At 37.1% G+C, this 16874-nt stretch overlaps 2 protein-coding genes across 5 annotated transcripts in view; one reads left to right on the top strand and one right to left on the bottom strand.

Moving 5' to 3' along the window:
- Nucleotides 1–1452, top strand: part of skic3 (SKI3 subunit of superkiller complex) — a 49413-nt gene extending 47961 nt beyond the window's left edge. The window contains exon 41 of the mRNA XM_087254119.1: nt 620–1452. Within this exon, the coding sequence (XP_087110245.1) occupies nt 620–697 (78 nt within the window). The 3' untranslated portion in view covers nt 698–1452. The remainder of the gene's footprint in view (nt 1–619) is intronic.
- fam81b (family with sequence similarity 81 member B) overlaps nt 1164–16874 on the bottom strand; it is a 34233-nt gene continuing 18522 nt past the window's right edge. For all 4 annotated transcript variants that reach the window (XM_087254157.1, XM_087254156.1, XM_087254158.1 and 1 more), the window contains 4 exons: nt 15266–15372; nt 6255–6390; nt 4873–5068; nt 1164–2980 (listed from right to left, as the gene is read on the bottom strand). In XM_087254157.1, the coding sequence (XP_087110283.1) occupies nt 2856–2980; nt 4873–5068; nt 6255–6390; nt 15266–15372 (564 nt within the window). In that variant the 3' untranslated portion in view covers nt 1164–2855. The remainder of the gene's footprint in view (nt 2981–4872; nt 5069–6254; nt 6391–15265; nt 15373–16874) is intronic.

The raw sequence follows: 16874 nt of genomic DNA, 5'->3' as shown, positions 1-16874 counted from the left end.
TAAAGACGAGATTAATTTTTTAACTATTAAAACTATGTAATGTTGGAAAATTGAAAAGTGGTTAAATAAAAAAAAATCCTAATATTCCTAAATGGATTGTTAAAAAAAAATTTCAATAATTATCAATATTGAATGATATGAAAAATGTTATTGTTTTTTTTTTGGGAATATCTCCCAGCCCTATGTTCATAAGTTCAGTAATAATGAATATAATTTCAAAAACTAAATACTTATTCAAAAAAGTCACACTTTTAATCTTTTCTACTGTGCTTAAACAAAATCTTATTTAAAGCTAATTGTGAGACAGTAGTTAACTACCCAAAACGAAGGTTTTGTTATCATTTACTCACTCTCAAAATGTTAAAGTGTCCTGAGACCTTCATTCATCTTCTGAACCAGGCTTCTGTGCTTTTTTATAAAGGAAGTTACCTTTGTTTTTAATCTGATATGGCTAAATAAATTCAGATAATTCAAAACACAGGAAATAAAACTGTTTTAGGCAGACACCCAAAATAACACAATGAACTTGAATTTAACATACGTTAAATAAACTTAAATTAGCATAATATGGACTTTTTAAAAATAACATTAACACTAGCTTTATGTTTTGGTCTTATAGACTCTGTTGGTGAAGGCTACAGCAGCAGGCGACAGCAGACTAGTGGATTTTCACAGGCGCCTCTACCCATCCAGCTGAGACACTCCACCATCCTCAGACGCTTCACCATCATCTTACAGTAGCAGCAGTTTACTCAATGTGACTGATCAATGTGTTTACAAATCGGAAGTCTTTACATTACCAATGACATTTTAATATGTGCAAATAATCTCTGCTAAATGCTGCTCTTTTAATAGCAGTTTGTCATCATTCAATTAGTCTATACCTATTGTATAGCACTCACATGGGCGTTGAGACATAAAACATGACATGAATGATTCATGATTATTTTTATGTGCCTTCCCTTAAGTCACAGACTTTCTTCATAATTAGTAACGCTACGGGGCTCGGCTGACTGTAATCAACTGTAACCATTATATCTATTGTATAACTCTTAGAAGCACTTCTATCTCTATAGGAGCACTGCTTCTGATCCCAAATCCCTATTTGGCACATCTGAAAATGCAGCAGTGGGTCGTCTGTTCTTCAGTTTTTCAGTTTATGGGCAGAAAAGACAAGAAATAAAATGAATTGCTTTTTATCCGACACAGTTATCTTTGCCCTACAGGAACACTGGCAGAATGAATGACCCTCGGTTTTTTCTGCTGTCATTTCCTTTACTCATCTGTGCACAACTGACCTGCAGTCCACTGCAAGCCATAGTGTGTCCTGAAGTATTAAAGCACATAGAGGAACATGAGGGAAATGAAAATAAGTATGGTTTATAATGCTGGGAATATTTATGCTTTGCAAGTATGGATTGGTGGCTTGGAAAATTAAAAGGAAAACAAAAAGGATCTTGTTTGTTTATTCTAGAGTCCGTTACAATCAATACTGGCCTAGGGACGTGCGGACAAACACTGAATAATTCATCTTCCTTGTCTTTCAGTATAGAGTACTGCACATCTAATCTTGGATTTGCTGTAATTGCACCTTGATTGAATTTCAACAGCTATGATTGTTCACTCAGAATCTGATTTTGAAAAAGAGATTTGCAGGAATGGACCTCAATGAGACCGGATAAATCCTTTTTTTTCCTTTTAATCTTGAGCTTATTTGATTGTATTGTCCATCTGCCCACATTCTGCTGAATCATACTTTGGTGATCTCAGGCAGGTTAAATATTTTATCACATACTCACCAGCTACTTCATAAGGTACACCTTGTTATTGCCTGGTTCGATGGGGTCAGCAATGATCAGGTAGGCTGTGTGCTCAAATAGCATTACGGCGCTAACATCCTGAACTGTTGAAACAAGACAAGGCAACGTCTTTCTCAAGCTTCCGTTTTGGTAAGCCCTTGTGACTTTTAGTTTCAGTTTCACAGGTGGGCTGCTCTTTTGCTGCTGTAGCTCACCTGCTTCAAGTTTTGACATGTTGTGTGTTTAAAGATGCTCTTCTGCAGGCCTCGGTTGTAACCAGCAGTTGTTTGAGTCACTAGGTGTGTTTCCATCCAAAGAATCTAATTAGACTTATTTACAAAACTGGAATATTGCTTAAAAAACGTGGATGAAAACCAATAGCTAATGTTAGCTTTCTTTCTGCTGAACCAGTCATTCTCCTCTAATCAACCAGACACATTTTCACCCACATATTAGCTAGTATCATTAAAAAGTTTCTATTTTTGAGATCACGTTCTGTAGACCCTAGAGATTTCTGAACAATTTCTGAAATACATGGCACCAACAATCATTCCACATTCAGTCATTTAAATCACATATCCTCCCCATTCTGATGCTCTATTTGAACATAAGTAGATCATCTTTATCATGTTTACATGCATTATGTTGCCAGGTTGGGCGACGCAGTGGCGGAGTAGGTAGTGCTGTCGCCTCACAGCAAGAAGGTCGCTGGTTTAAACTTTGGCTCAGTTGACGTTTCTGTGTGGAGTTTGCATGTTCTCCCTGCGTTCGCTTGGGTTTTCATGCGGTGCAGGTGAATTGGGTATGCTAAATTGTCCATGGTTTGTGTGTGGATGTGGGTGTGTATGTGTGTGTGTGTGGGTGGGTGTGGGGGAATGTTTTGCAGAGATGAGTAGCGGCAGAAAGGGCATCTGCTGCGTAAAAATGAGCTGGATAAGTTGCTGGATTAATAAAGGAACTAAGCTGACAAGATAATGAATGAATAAAGTTGCCAGGTGATTGGTTGAAAAGATATAAGCAGGTGTACCTTGTATGTCTTCTAAAATAATATTCCAGTCAGAGTTTATTCATATTTCTCTGCATCTCTCTAATGTCTCTCTGCAGCTCTTCTTTGTCCAGCTTGGCTTTGGTGTCGCTGATGTGTCTCAGAGATTCAATGGCATCGTGAACAGTCTGGAACCCTGGCAAATCGAATAAAGAGTTCACCTTCAGTAACTTGTATGTGTTAGATGTCTCATTTATAATGCATCATCTGTCTTCCGTCCGTTGTCTCAAAGAGAATTTGAAAGTGAAAGTCATGTACTGTGCGATCTGAGGCATTGGGTTACAACGGTTGTTCTTTTCTTTGCTCTCCATTTATTGATGCTGCCTTGGTCTTTTATACTGAATGTCTGAAACGCATCATAGGCTGTCAATCTGTGACTTTTCTTTTCAAAGATGGAGGAAATATGGATGAACTAATAAATGTCACATCTGCCTTGAGTGGAAGACATCCAGCAGATTTGCCATCATGTTAAGCTTTAAGTGATACTAAAAGGCGTTTAGAGTCCCAATTGGAGCCTTGTTTTCTGTTTGCAGTTTCATTTCCCATGCAAACAGCTTTGGAAAAACTGCCACATGAGAGATAAATTGGACCACTCAGACTGGATGATATTGCATATCAGGCTGCTCAAGCAAGATTTCCAATCTGCTGTTAAGGGACAACATAATAACAGCTATTTTTTCAGTTTGCTTGTGAGCAATTCTATGCAAAATTATGCCATAAAAAATATAAAGTTTACCAAAATAGCGAACCCTTTCTAAGTTGTTTTGGTTCTCCTATATTTTACAGTACTATAAAAAATACTCATGTCTTTCTCAGCATTTTCGAACTATTTTTGGGATTTACAAAGTCACACAAGTGCTGACTTCACATGCGTAATGGACAGATGTCATTTCCAAAACAGCTTTTTTTTCTCATAAAATCAAAAATGTCAAATATAACTAATTTGTTCTATGGAGAGCCAACTCTTATCCTTTTGATTAGTATTCTTTCTTTAGGATTGTGCAGTTTAGTTTATAGAATTTTTGCAAAGTACTTTCAACATTTTTTTTCTTGTTTAAACTACTCATTTAAATAGAGTTGAAACGACACAATTCTTAAGTTTTTTTTTTCAACTTAATTGTTCAATCCACATAAATTTGTAAAAACGATTAAGCTAACTTAACAGATTTGTGTTGAGACAACATGAAAGAATTGTGTGGAACCCAGGCTTTTCTTACAGTGTATGTTGTGTACTGTAAACTCGTGTACTTTTTTAATCACTTCCATAACATGTTTAATTTGCTTCATTTAAAATACAAAAAATGCATTTACAGATTCATATTTTTCTAATCTTTTAACTCTGTGGTTAGTTGTTTTGGAAAATATCAACAATATTCAATATGCTGTGGTCACATGCGATCTCTGTGAATTTTACGTTTCCAGTTTTTGCTGCTAATGTCTCTCCCATAACACTGGAATTGCTCTTTTCTGATTTAGGCTTTCAATTTGTTGATCTAAACCAGATGTGTGCTAGAGAGCTGCCAAACTTGGACAAAAAGGTATATGATATTCTTTAGTGTTTCATTTACAGTATCTACTACACAGTAAAACATATTAAGCTTCTTTTAGCATGTGATTTACTCGTGTTTTCCTTGTATTTATTCTTGTGAATTGCAACATTGGCTTTGATCTTTGCTCTGTCAATGTTTGTTAGTAAATAGTTCAACATAATTACTTTTATTAACATTTGTATATATATATATAAACTTGTCTTGAGCATCAAATTTGCATATTAGAAATATATCAGAAAATTCATTGACACTCAGAATAATGGTAAAGTGCATCTTTCCACAATAAAAACGATCTAAGCAGAGTACAGCTACATATAAATGTAATGCTATTTCACAATTATTACAGTTTGTTTTATATTTGTAATTAAATACATGTATTTTAAACCACATTTACCAATACTGAGCCAAACTTGTCAACATAACTGTAGTATAACGAAGGATGTTTTTAATAATTGAGATGCTTATATGCTCGATTCACCTGACTGGTATTCTCTTCTCATCTGCTCTAGCTCATCTCTGAAGCTGTTCTCCAGAATGTTCATCTTGTTGTAGATTTTGCTCTCCGAGCGCTTGATCCTGTCAGCTGATCGCACCTTCTCCAGCGCTGCCTCAAACCTCTCCAGGTGACCAGAGAGAACAATCATGTTCTCTTTCTGCTTGCCTTCCATTTCCACCTATGCCCCATATATATAGAAATCATAACAGTTTGAATGTGGAAATAGATGAGAGAAATTCAACATAGACAAATAATCTTCATTGTTTAAAATTTGTAGGAATTTAGTTTCTTCTTCTTATTATTTTTTCCATAAAACACTTCAAGAAACAACTATCACAGTGATGAAAATAAGAGAAATAAAATAAAACTGCAACACTACTCTTTCACACTTTATAATCATCTTGATCCACTCTTCTTCAGTCCCACTGAGTTGGTTTATAACTTTGATATAAGGTTTTTCCAGAAAGTTTCAGTCAGGTTTAGTACAGGGCTATTAGCTGGCCATTTCATTATTTAAGTGTGTGCAAAAAAAAAAAAAAATAGATAACCATGTGATATCAATTGTATGTGTGAACTTTGTATAAAGAAACAGTTTGGGGATATTTCGCATGACCAAAAGTCTGCATTTTAGACATTAAAATAGCTTCATGTGGAAAAAATGTTAGTGTCCACTAAGAGGACATTAAAAGGCAAGTCCTCTGCAAAAAAAAATGTAAGCCGACATGACCAAATAGAAGGACAAAGTAAGAAAGGCTGTGAGGGATGCTTGCAAACCATATTTGAATCAAAGAGGATAACAAAAAAAAAAATCAGAAATTATCCACCGAAAGACGTGAGTGGAGGAACCACATATGTGACGTGATCTCTCTCTCTCTGAACGCGCTGAGAATATGTTGTATTCATTTTATGCTTTTCTGACACAGATGGTTCTCATTGTATCCCCAAGTTGCTCTTTTATGACCCCTTTGCCTTAACCTGTCTCCTGTTTTCAAAGACATATAATGGCAGATTCATAGGGCCCTCCACTCACCCAATTAAATGTGTCTTCATATAGGTTTAGTAAATAAAAATCTTCATCACAGAGTTTACCCGATTGCCCACTGGGATTCTCAACATTTTCCTGCGCTGGAAATGTAATAAACAGAACCCTTCTATATTCAGATATTACTATGGAATTGTTGTTGGCTATTTTCTAATTTTGATCTCGACTATAATTAACTTCATGTAAGTATTTGTACTCTCATTTGTCTTTCAGTTTGAGTTAGAGACCACAACTGTTATTCCTGTGTCGTATTATTCATTGCTCACTTGTTACATTTACTGGGAATTGTGCATTGACACACAATGTGTTTGTATGTGTTTACCAGTCTGTCCTGCAGTAGTGTCTGCAGCTGCTGGCTGTTCTGTGTGTGTGACTGGAGTGCGGTTTTCATCTGCTCCTCAAACCACTTCCTCAATCTCTCAGTCTGCTCCTCTACCTCCTTTACACCACTAGAGCTCCTGTAGAAAAATACACAAATACGCACACTACACATTACAAAAACTGCCTTCATTAAGATATTATTATATTTATTGTGCATAAATTGACTTTGCTATTGGTCTTATGAAAAAAGCTATAATATTAAGGTGTTAAACAATATATAAGATACAATTCAAGCATCATATTTTGGTCACACTTTACTATAAGGGTTCATTAGTTAAACAGCCCCTATTATACATTAAAAAAGGTCATATTTCAGCCTGATCTCACGAGGAAACGTAAGTATTTTACTTTTTGTCATTTTAGTGGCTAATTCGTATGAGTTCGAATTACGAAAATGTACGATTTTAAAAAGGAGGCGTGGCACCCAACCCCACCCCTAACCCCAACCGTCATTGGGTGATGAGCAAATCGTATTAAATTGTATGAATTAGATCGGACGAATTCATATGAATTAGCCACTAAGTCAAAAAGTTACGAATTGCCATGAGATTGTGTTGCATATTTTAGTTTTAAGTGTCTCCAACAACAGGCTGATATGCGTGTAAGGTCAAAAAACACTTTCATTGTCTTATAATAAGCATTTCTTTTTACCTAATTATCCCAGCTACTCCCATATGAATCATTCAGCGATTCATTAATTCCCAAACCTCTCTTTAGCGTGAAGCTAGCCTGTTGCGATTAGTCAACAGAATTAAGCGCAAGACATTGTTGATATGCCGTGCTAGGCATTTTACTCTATTGGAGTAGTCAGAGTGCATAGTGTATGTGTGAGCATACCTGCCAACACTCCTGTTTTCCCAGGAGTCTTCCGTATTTCAGACCCATCTTCAGCCACCCACCCATTTTGTTATTTATCCCAGAAAACTCCCATAATTTCAACCACAAATTTTCCCAGATTTGCACACAAAACAATTGGGCACGGCTTAAGTTTCGTATCGAAGTCATGCCGAAATGGCTAAACACTTGTTATCAAGACGATTTATTTTAAAGCACTATGAGTCGGCTCTTTTATAATTGAATCATTCGTTTTAAACACTGTGCACTTTCAGATTATTTCCTATTATCTGTCCTGTTTAATTTGACATATAATAAATCAATTAATAATTGGCTGTCCTACATTGTTATGATGATTTAGGACACCCACTAAATAGCATTAAGTGTACCAATAGTTTTATAGAAAACAGATTCTTTAGTACAGGAATATTTTTATGGAAACTTTAATTAAATTTGTTCATATTTTGATTGAAAGACTTTAATTAAGGATCACAGTGCAGCCCCAAGATACTAATTATTTGGCAGTTTAAATATTCATTCAATTTCCTTTAGCTGAGTCCTTTATTTATCAGGGGCGGCCACAACGGAATGAACCGCCAACTATTACAGCATATGTTTTACACAGCGGATGCCCTTCCAGCCCCAACAGAGCACTGGGAAACACCCATACGCTCTTACATTCACACGCACAAACATACCGGCCAGTTTTTTTCATCCAATTCACCTATGGGAAGGGGAAACCCACAACAACACGGGGAGAACATCAAACAAACTCCTCACAAAAATGCCAACTGACCCAGCTGGGGCTTGAACAAGCAACCTTCTTGCTGTGAGGCCACAGTGTTAACCACTGAGCCATCATACTGCCCTATTTTAAATATTATATTATAAAACATTTACAAATTTTAGAAAGTAATACCTAGAACAAGTTTGTTGTTTCATTTTTACATAATATACAGAATCTTCTACTCTGAACGATGATGGAACATTATTTCACAATTAATTTGGGATGTTTATCATATACCTTAATACCCAAAACTATTATTTTTCATGTATAAAATGACCAATTTTTTGAATACAGATATGCATATTTGACATCTTCAGATAAGGTGTGTTATTGGTATTATTATTTTTGCTCTCTCAAATCAGTCTCCACCACAAGCAACTTAAAGGGCACCTATTTTAGTGTCTTCAGAATGTGTCTGTAAAGTTTCAGCTCGAAACACCCATCAGATTATTATTTATACCTTAGAGAATATTAGATTTTCTGCTTTGAACACAATGTAGCTGCTTTTGTTGCCCGTTTCTTTAATGCTAGCTCTCCCCGCCCACTATTCTAATATGCCTGTCAGACTGTGCCTCAATCTCCGCCTCGGCTGCATCAGATAAACAGCATAATGACAGACATGAAGGAAGTAGATCTCACATAACATTTGTGAGAAATACTACAGTAAGAACTGTCCTAATGATTATTTGATGTATTTGTTCTGGTTGATTCAAGCCTTTCTGCAATGATGAGTCACACAATGTCGTTACACAGTTCACACCCACATACACACACACACAGTGTATGCGTTTAAATTTGCACTGTTTTTGCACAACAAATGTGACAGGTTCCACGTTAATATCCACTGCTGTATGGATATGTTAAGTTAATGTACAAAATAAACCTGATTTAATGTTCACAAAACTGAATTGAAGCATCTTTTTTATAATTGTACTGACATGCAGCTCTGGTGATCAACTGAAAACGATAAAATCGCTGTAATTCATTACAAACTTGCACCGTTTTAAAAACGTTTTAACCTTGTAAAACTCATTCTTGATCACATTCGATGATGATTGATGATCACAGAGAGCTTTTTTGCGCACGTCCTGTCTTGTTGATATGATTACACATTTATATGAAGACATGTTAATACACGGCTGTCAATTAATTCAGTGGGTGGGGAAATCCAGCCTGATCTCACAAGAAAATGTAAGTATTTTACATTTTGCCAGTTTAGTGGCTAATTCATATGAATTCGTACGAGTTCAGTCGTATGAAATTGTACCTCCTTAAATAAGAGGCGAGGCACCTAACCCCACCCCTAAATCCAACCGTCATTGGGGGATGAGCAAATCGTACCAAAATTTTACGAATTAGATCGTGCAAATTGATACAAATTAGCCACTAAATCAAAAAGTTACGAATTGTCGTGAGATTGTGTTGGGAAATCACATTACCATGTCACGTTGTGGAGAGCCTCAAAGTGAAAGGGATTTAGATCCTATTTTGATGTCAGGAAATAAAAAAAAAAGAGTCTTCTTGTGTTTCTATCACTCCAATATGACTGTGGACTCACAATGGCTGCACACAGTTCTGTCCAAACAGCTTACAAGACATGATTTTCATCATAGTTGCCCTTTAATACATTAATTCTTTTATAATATTTTCAATAGATTTTTATTTTAAAAATTTAAAAAGTTAAAAAGTTATAACTCTACACTCAAAAAAATAAAATAAAATAATTAGGCCCAACAAATAAAATGTATGAATTCTGATTGCAGCTGACATGGTGGCTCAGAGGTTATCATTTTTGCCTCACAGCAAGAAGGTCGCTGGTTGGAGTCCTAGCTGGGTCAGTTGGCATTTCTGTGTGGAGTTTGCATGTTCTATCAGTGTTGGCGTGGGTTTAATCCGGGTGCTCCGGTTTTCTCCACAGTCCAAAGACATGCGCTATAGGTGAATTGAATAAACCAAATTGGATTTATGTGTTTGGATTCATGTGTTTTAAACTCTTCCTATTCATTTTAAACACATTGAATTTAATCTAATGTGTTGAGTATGGAAGTGCATCATTTCTGCCCCTGAATATTAAGTATACCGTTCATTCATTCATCATTTTCCTTTGGCTTAGTCCCTTGTTTATCTGGGGTAGCCCCAGCAGAATGAACTGCCAACTATTCCAGCATATGTTTTACACAGCAGGTGCCCTTCCTGCTGCAACCCAACACTGGAAAACACCCATACACCCTCATTTACACTCATACACTACGAAAAATTTTGTTCATCCAATTCCCCTTTAGCACATGTCTTTGGAGTGTGGGGGAAATTGGAGAACCAGAAGGAAATCCATGCGAAACACTGGAAGAACATGCAAACTCCATACAAAAACACCAACTGACCAAGCTGGGACTTAAACCAGCGACCTTCTTGCGACAGTGTTAAATGTAATAGTATTCTATTTTAGCAGATTTAGATTGACAAAACTGACAAAGTAAATAAAATTGAAAGGTTACAAACAGTTAATAATAAACTTCATCGTGATTTTTTGAGTGTACATTCAAAAATACCTTTCCCCTGACTAATGCTCACTGGCATTGAAAAAACTGTAACAACTAGCCCTGACCTCTCTCGATAAAGGTTAAATTGTATCTAATAGACATCATTCTCACATTTTCTGCCTGTATTATAGTTCCTGGCCTCATTCTCAGTGTTTATTTTATTGTGGCCCATATGCTTCTCTTCATGAGTCACCGTGGGCTACCTTGACTCACCACTATTACATAACAGCCCAAGCCTAGCCAGCCAATTGCTGTGATTCTGTCACACCATGAAAATACGTTTTCCGCTGGGATCACGGGCAATGCTTCATTTCAGAGCGCTGAAGATGCCATCTGTGCTCCAGCGTGCAGTCAGGAGCTAATACTGTCACAGAGATGGAGAGCATCACCCTACACATGCCACCGTGCTCATGTGACATGAGGCTGGCATTTGGACGCAGATCTGGTGAGTCATTGGTTCCCCATGGGAGGTATGCGGTGCCAAAACAACCATGGCACTTCACGAGGTTCCTATTTACATCAGTCTCGACTGAACAAATCCTCCTGACAGCAGATTCGATAGAGTTGGCCGGTGGGAAGGCTTGGAAATAAGTGGTGTCAGGGCTGTCAGGTCGCTTCACGAGTGCCCTACACATATCAAACTTCATTGCAGGTAACTATAGGGACCTAAAGTAGATTGGATTTCTGCGACAGGTGTGAGTCTTGTTTGTTTTGTCAATTACATTCGCTGCAGTCGTGTAGACCAAACCACATTGAAAATGTCTGCTTAGCAAAAATAAATACATAAAAAAATGTCATGCTTCTGTTTATTCCAGCTTGACATGTCACATTTGGTTCTGAAATGTTTTTTTTTTTGTCTTTTTTTTTTGTTGAGTACAGCAAGAATAAATAAAGCACTGTACAACATTCCCACTGAAGCATATTTCTACAGTATATTTGCTTTAAAACAATGTGCGATTTCTACTTAATGAAGCTTTTCATAGCAACGAAAAACATCTTTGTATGGTATGAAGAAACAAAGTAATTGTTTACTTGTCATTATTTATTACAAGATTAATGGCTGTTTAGCTTAAGGTTTTGTGCCAAATCAAACCTAAAAATCTGTGTAAATTGTTTGCAATTTTGCTATGCAAAAATATATAAAAAATTAATTAAGGTTTTTATTAAAACCTAAAACCTAAAAAACTATAATATATTAAAGGTGCAGTGGGTGATCTGCCAAAATGCTAATCCTTTAGTATAAACACAGTCCCTCCCCTGCCGTCCAAAGCCACATCTCCTGATATTACAAACGCGCACCTAATGACATGTCATTCCCCAGTTATAACCTTATTCTTTATAATACTACAATTCCAAAAGAAAAACTGTATTATATCTAGCATATTTCAGTTGTGTAGCTAGCAAAATTTGTCATTTCAAGAGTTCCCACTTAGATATGCTTGGCATTTATAGCAATGGCATGCTGTCTTGGGAGAGAAGCCTGAGCTCGGAGATATTTGAGCCCAGGGCTCCCGCACTAGAAGCATATCAGGGCATCCGAGATCAGGTAGGTCTCGATCGCTCCCCCTTTAGAAGGGGAGAAAAAGGAGGAGATGGGGTGGAAGGGGGGATTCTTCCAAAAAAGATAGAGCAATAAGGAGAAAGTGATCCATTTATATTAAGCTAGGATCATTCTGATTGGATTATTACGGATGAGTGGCCAGCAGTGCACAATCATATCACGTGCTCCTCTCGAAATTAGTGTGTGAAACTTCACAATGTGCTGTATTTCATTCATGCATTGATCGCTGGTCTCACTCTCTCATGCGGTTTGTCCTAAAATGACTATGGTGCTTGGCCGGTGGACTAAATTAACCAATGTGAATATAAAATTGACCCCAGTAAAGCAGGCTAGGTGGAATAGGATTATTTACTTCTGTTATGTTGTTAAACTAAATAAAATCTAAATTATCAATGCTGTAAAAGGTCCCTTATGAAATTAAAAATAGTCACATCATTCTTTTGCTGGAAAATTTCAGTGGCTGAACAACACTTCTGTGCATATAACCCATTTGTAAATCAACAAAATCTACATCAGCCTTGCGTGACTAAGATAGTTTTAAAACAGAACATTACCCGTCTAACAGAAATACTTCAGCCATGGTGTCATCCTTCCTCCAGCATGCAAAACTAACTCCAATATTGATTCAGGATTTTAACAAGTTTTGATTCAGCATTTGTTTTTACTGCTCTCTCGCAAACGACGGATCTGCGTGAACAGCTGACCAGATGTACAAATCTGCATTTGGTGACAGACAGTTTGAGCTACTGATCAGAATCATGGGAAATGTCTGCCCCACAATATTTAATTGGATTAACATTTTTTAGTCTTATGCATTACCGATATTATAAATATGCTGTTGCCTCAAAGCTAGAAGGTCGCTGGTTTGAGTTTCGGCAGGGTCAGTTGGATTTCTGTGTGGAGTTTGCATGTTCTCCCCGTGTTCATGTAGGTTTCCTCTGGGTGCTCCGGTTTCCAGTCCAAAGACATGCAGTACAGGTGAATTGGGTAGGCTAAATTGTCCGTAGTTTATGTGTGTGAATGAGTATATATGGTTGTTTCCCAGAGATGGGTTGCAGCTGGAAGGGCATCTGCTGCGAAAGCATATGCTGGATACGTTGGTGGTTCATTCCGCTGTGGCGAACCCAGATTGATAAAGTGGCTAAGCCAAAAAGAAAATGCATGCATGAATGAATAAATAAAAATACATGTAAATACTTTTAAATCATTTACTTTACTATTGGAATGTGAAGAGACTTTCAACATAAACTGCACCTTTAAGGACATAATTTTACAGTTTGCAATATTTGTAAATAATTTTAACTCATTTAAACTTGAAAGGAATTCGGCCAGAAATTAAAATTTACCTACTCCATACCTATTGAACAAAAAAGAATGCTGAAAAACTGCAGCCTTTGACTTCCATAGCAGGAAAAACAAATACTATGGAAGTCAATGGTTACAGGTTTTCTTAAAAATGCATTCTTTTGTTTAACAGAAGAAAGAAACTCATAAAGGTTTGAAGTAAAGGATTAAAGGTTTGAAATAAATGACTTGGAGTGAATTGTACCTTTAAATTGTTATATTAATTGTCTAGTCATCTACGTTTCTAATCTAAAGCAACAATCTTACTCATGGTAAGAATGGCCATGTGTTAGAGACAAGCTAACAACATTGAAAGAGCTAGAATGTATAGCACAAAATTTATGCTAGCACAGTGTTCAAACACGCACGCAATAATAAACAAAAAAGCACAACTTGTTAGACATGTTAAGCTAAAAAATATTTTAAACATGCTAGTTATATGTCAATTTATTTGCTAATATTATACACCCACCAGCCACTTTATTTGGTACACATGTCTAACTGCTCGTTAACACAAATTTCTAATCGGCTAATCACATGGCAGCAACTCAATGCATGTAGGCATGTAGACATGCTCAAGAGGATCTCCTGCAGTTCAAACTGAGCATCAGAATGGGGAAGATGATTTATGTGACTTTAAACATGGCATGATTGTTGATGCCACACAGGCAGGTCTGAGTTTTTCAGCAACTGCTGATCTACTGAGATCCAGCTGACAGAAGGGCAACAGTAACTTAAATAACCACTCGTTACAACCGAGGTATGCAGAAGAGCCAACCTTGATGCAGATGGGCTACAGCAACAGAAGACCACACCGGGTGCCACTCATGTTAGCTTAGAACAGAAAACTGAGGCTAAATTCACACAGGTTTACCAAAATTGGACCATAGAAGATTAGAAAAACGTTGCCTGGTCTGAAGAGTCTCAATTTTCTGCTGCCAAATTTGGATGATAGGGTCAGAATTTGGCATCAACAACATGAAAGCATGGATCCATCCTGCCTTGTATCAATTGTTCAGGCTGCTGGTGGTGGTGTAATGGTGTGCGGGATATTTTCTTGGAACACTTTGGGCCCATTAGTACCAAGTGAGCATCGTGTCAATGCCACAGCCTACCTGTGTGTTGTTGCTGACCATGTCCATCCCTTTATGACCACAGTGTACTCATCTTCTGATGGCTACTTCCAGCAGGATAACGCGCCATGTAAAGCACAAATCCTCTCAAACTGGTTTCTTGAACATAGCAATGAGTTCACTGTACTTAAATGGTCTCCACAGTCACCAGACCTCAATCCAATAGAGCATCTTGGGAATGTGGTGGAAAGGGAGATTCGCATCATGGATGCGCAGCCGACAAATCTGCAGCAACTGTGTGATGCTATCATGTCAATATGGACCAAAATCTCTGAGGAATATTTCCAGTTCCTGTTAAATCTATGGCACAAGGGATTAAGGCTGTTCTAAAGGCAAAATAGGTCCAACCATGTGTTAATAGCCTATATGCCAATAACATACTAAATAATGAATACACTAAGAAACATTTTTACTATATTAAAGATCAATTTCCATAAACCTTCAAAATATTTATTAGCTACAAATTAGTTTTTTTTAAAGAAGGAGAGTTGCATAGACACAATGCTGAGACTCTCTCAGTTAGCCAAGCTCTGCTTTTTAGATTTAAATTGGAATTTAGACTTTAAATGAGTTATGCCCAGCCTCAAGGAAAAATAGCTTTCTTAAGACTTCCCATGTTGAAAACCACCGCTAGCATATGCTAGATTTTGACGAATGGTACGTTTTGACAAATGACTGCTGGTTTGCTGGAAACAAATTTTTTTCAGCATGTTTTTCTCAGCAGTTTATGCAGTTGTTCTCAGTTGCTCTTACTTTACATCCAGTAGTTGAATTTCCTTGAGTAAATCTGCAGTGGTGTTTCTCTGAGAGATCAGCTTCTCTGACAGGGACGTCTCCAGTTTTCCTACGTCCCGAGACAGCTGAAAATGACAATACATTACGAAGCAACAGTCATTTCTGCACATTGTTTACATTGTTCTTCTATATCGATTGGAAATACAACCCCAAATTAGAAAAATCTGGGACAGTATGGAAAACACAAAAAAGAAAGAAAAAAGATTTTTAAATTTACTTTGACTTGTATTTTATTACAGACAATACAGCAAACATTTTAACGTGTTCCTCATTATTTGTTTGTTTGTTCGTTTTTTAATAAACACTTGATTCTTGCAACACATTTACAAAAAAAGTTGAAACATTTACTACTTTGTAATGTTGCCATTCCTTTTCACAACAGTTAAAAGACGTTCAGTGACTAAAGACACCAAGTGATGAAGTGTTTCAGGTGTAATTTTGTCCCATTGTTCCTGCAAACAAGTTTTAAGTCAGGCAACAGTACAGGGTTTTCGAAAGCTTCAAAATGCGCCACACGTTCTTTATTGGAGACAGGTCAGGACTGCAGGCAGGCCAGTCAAGTACCTGTATCCTCTTCCACTGCAGCCAGGACTTTGTTATATGTGCAGAATGTGGTTTTGCATTGTCTTGTTGAAGTATGCATGGGTGTACCTAGAAAAGAAGGCATGATATTGTGCTGCAAATGTATTTTTCAGCATTAATGGTGCCATCACAGAAGTGCAAGTTACCTTTGCCAAGGGCACTGACACAATCGCATACCATGATATGCCCTGGCTTTTGGAGTTGTTGCTGGCAACAGTCAGAATGATCCTTTTCTTCTTTGGTCCGGAGTAAATGGTGTCCATTTCTTCCCCAAAAAATACCTGAAATACTGATTCATCTGACCAAAGTACATATTTTTACTGTGTGATGATATGGATGACTCCGAGCCCAGAGAAGCCGATGGAACTTCTGGACATTGTTAACATAGGGCTTCCTTTTAGCACAGTAATGTTTTAACTGACATTTGTAGATGTAACAACGTATTGTGGTAGCCTTGACAAAAGTTTGTCAAAGTAGTTTGCCACATGAGCTCATGTGGTGATGTCGCTTATAAATAAATGATGATTCTTGACGTAGTGCCTTTTGAGGAATTGGAGATCACGATTGTTCAGCTTCAGCTTGCACCCCTTGTCCTTTATGCAATGAAATTCCTCCAGATTCCTTGAATTTTTAAAATATGTTATGCACTGTTTAAGGCAAAATATCCAAATGTCTTCTTATCTTTCTTTGAGGACCATTGTTTTTTATAATTTAAATAAATAAATTTATATGTTTTCAATAATTTTCTCACATATTTGTTGGCAAACTGGCAATCCTTTGCCTCTCTTTACTCCTAACAGACTAGTGCTGCGTCGTAAACCGCCTACTACTCAGTATGTACTGACTTTGTACATTTAGTCATGATCACATGACCTACCTGCGTCAGTTGCGTTGCTTCACTCCCATTTATGAATTCTCACGCGGGGCATCATGGGATAGCGCAGCGTACATGGGATACACACTTCAGAATCTCGCCAGAAGTAGT

Source organism: Danio rerio, chromosome 5 (genome assembly GCF_052040795.2).
Source record: "Danio rerio strain M-AB ecotype USA chromosome 5, GRCz13ab, whole genome shotgun sequence".
Classification (NCBI taxonomy): Eukaryota; Metazoa; Chordata; class Actinopteri; order Cypriniformes; family Danionidae; genus Danio; species Danio rerio.
Note: the sequence above shows the minus strand (reverse complement) of the source record. Positions and strands in the feature narration are given on the sequence as shown.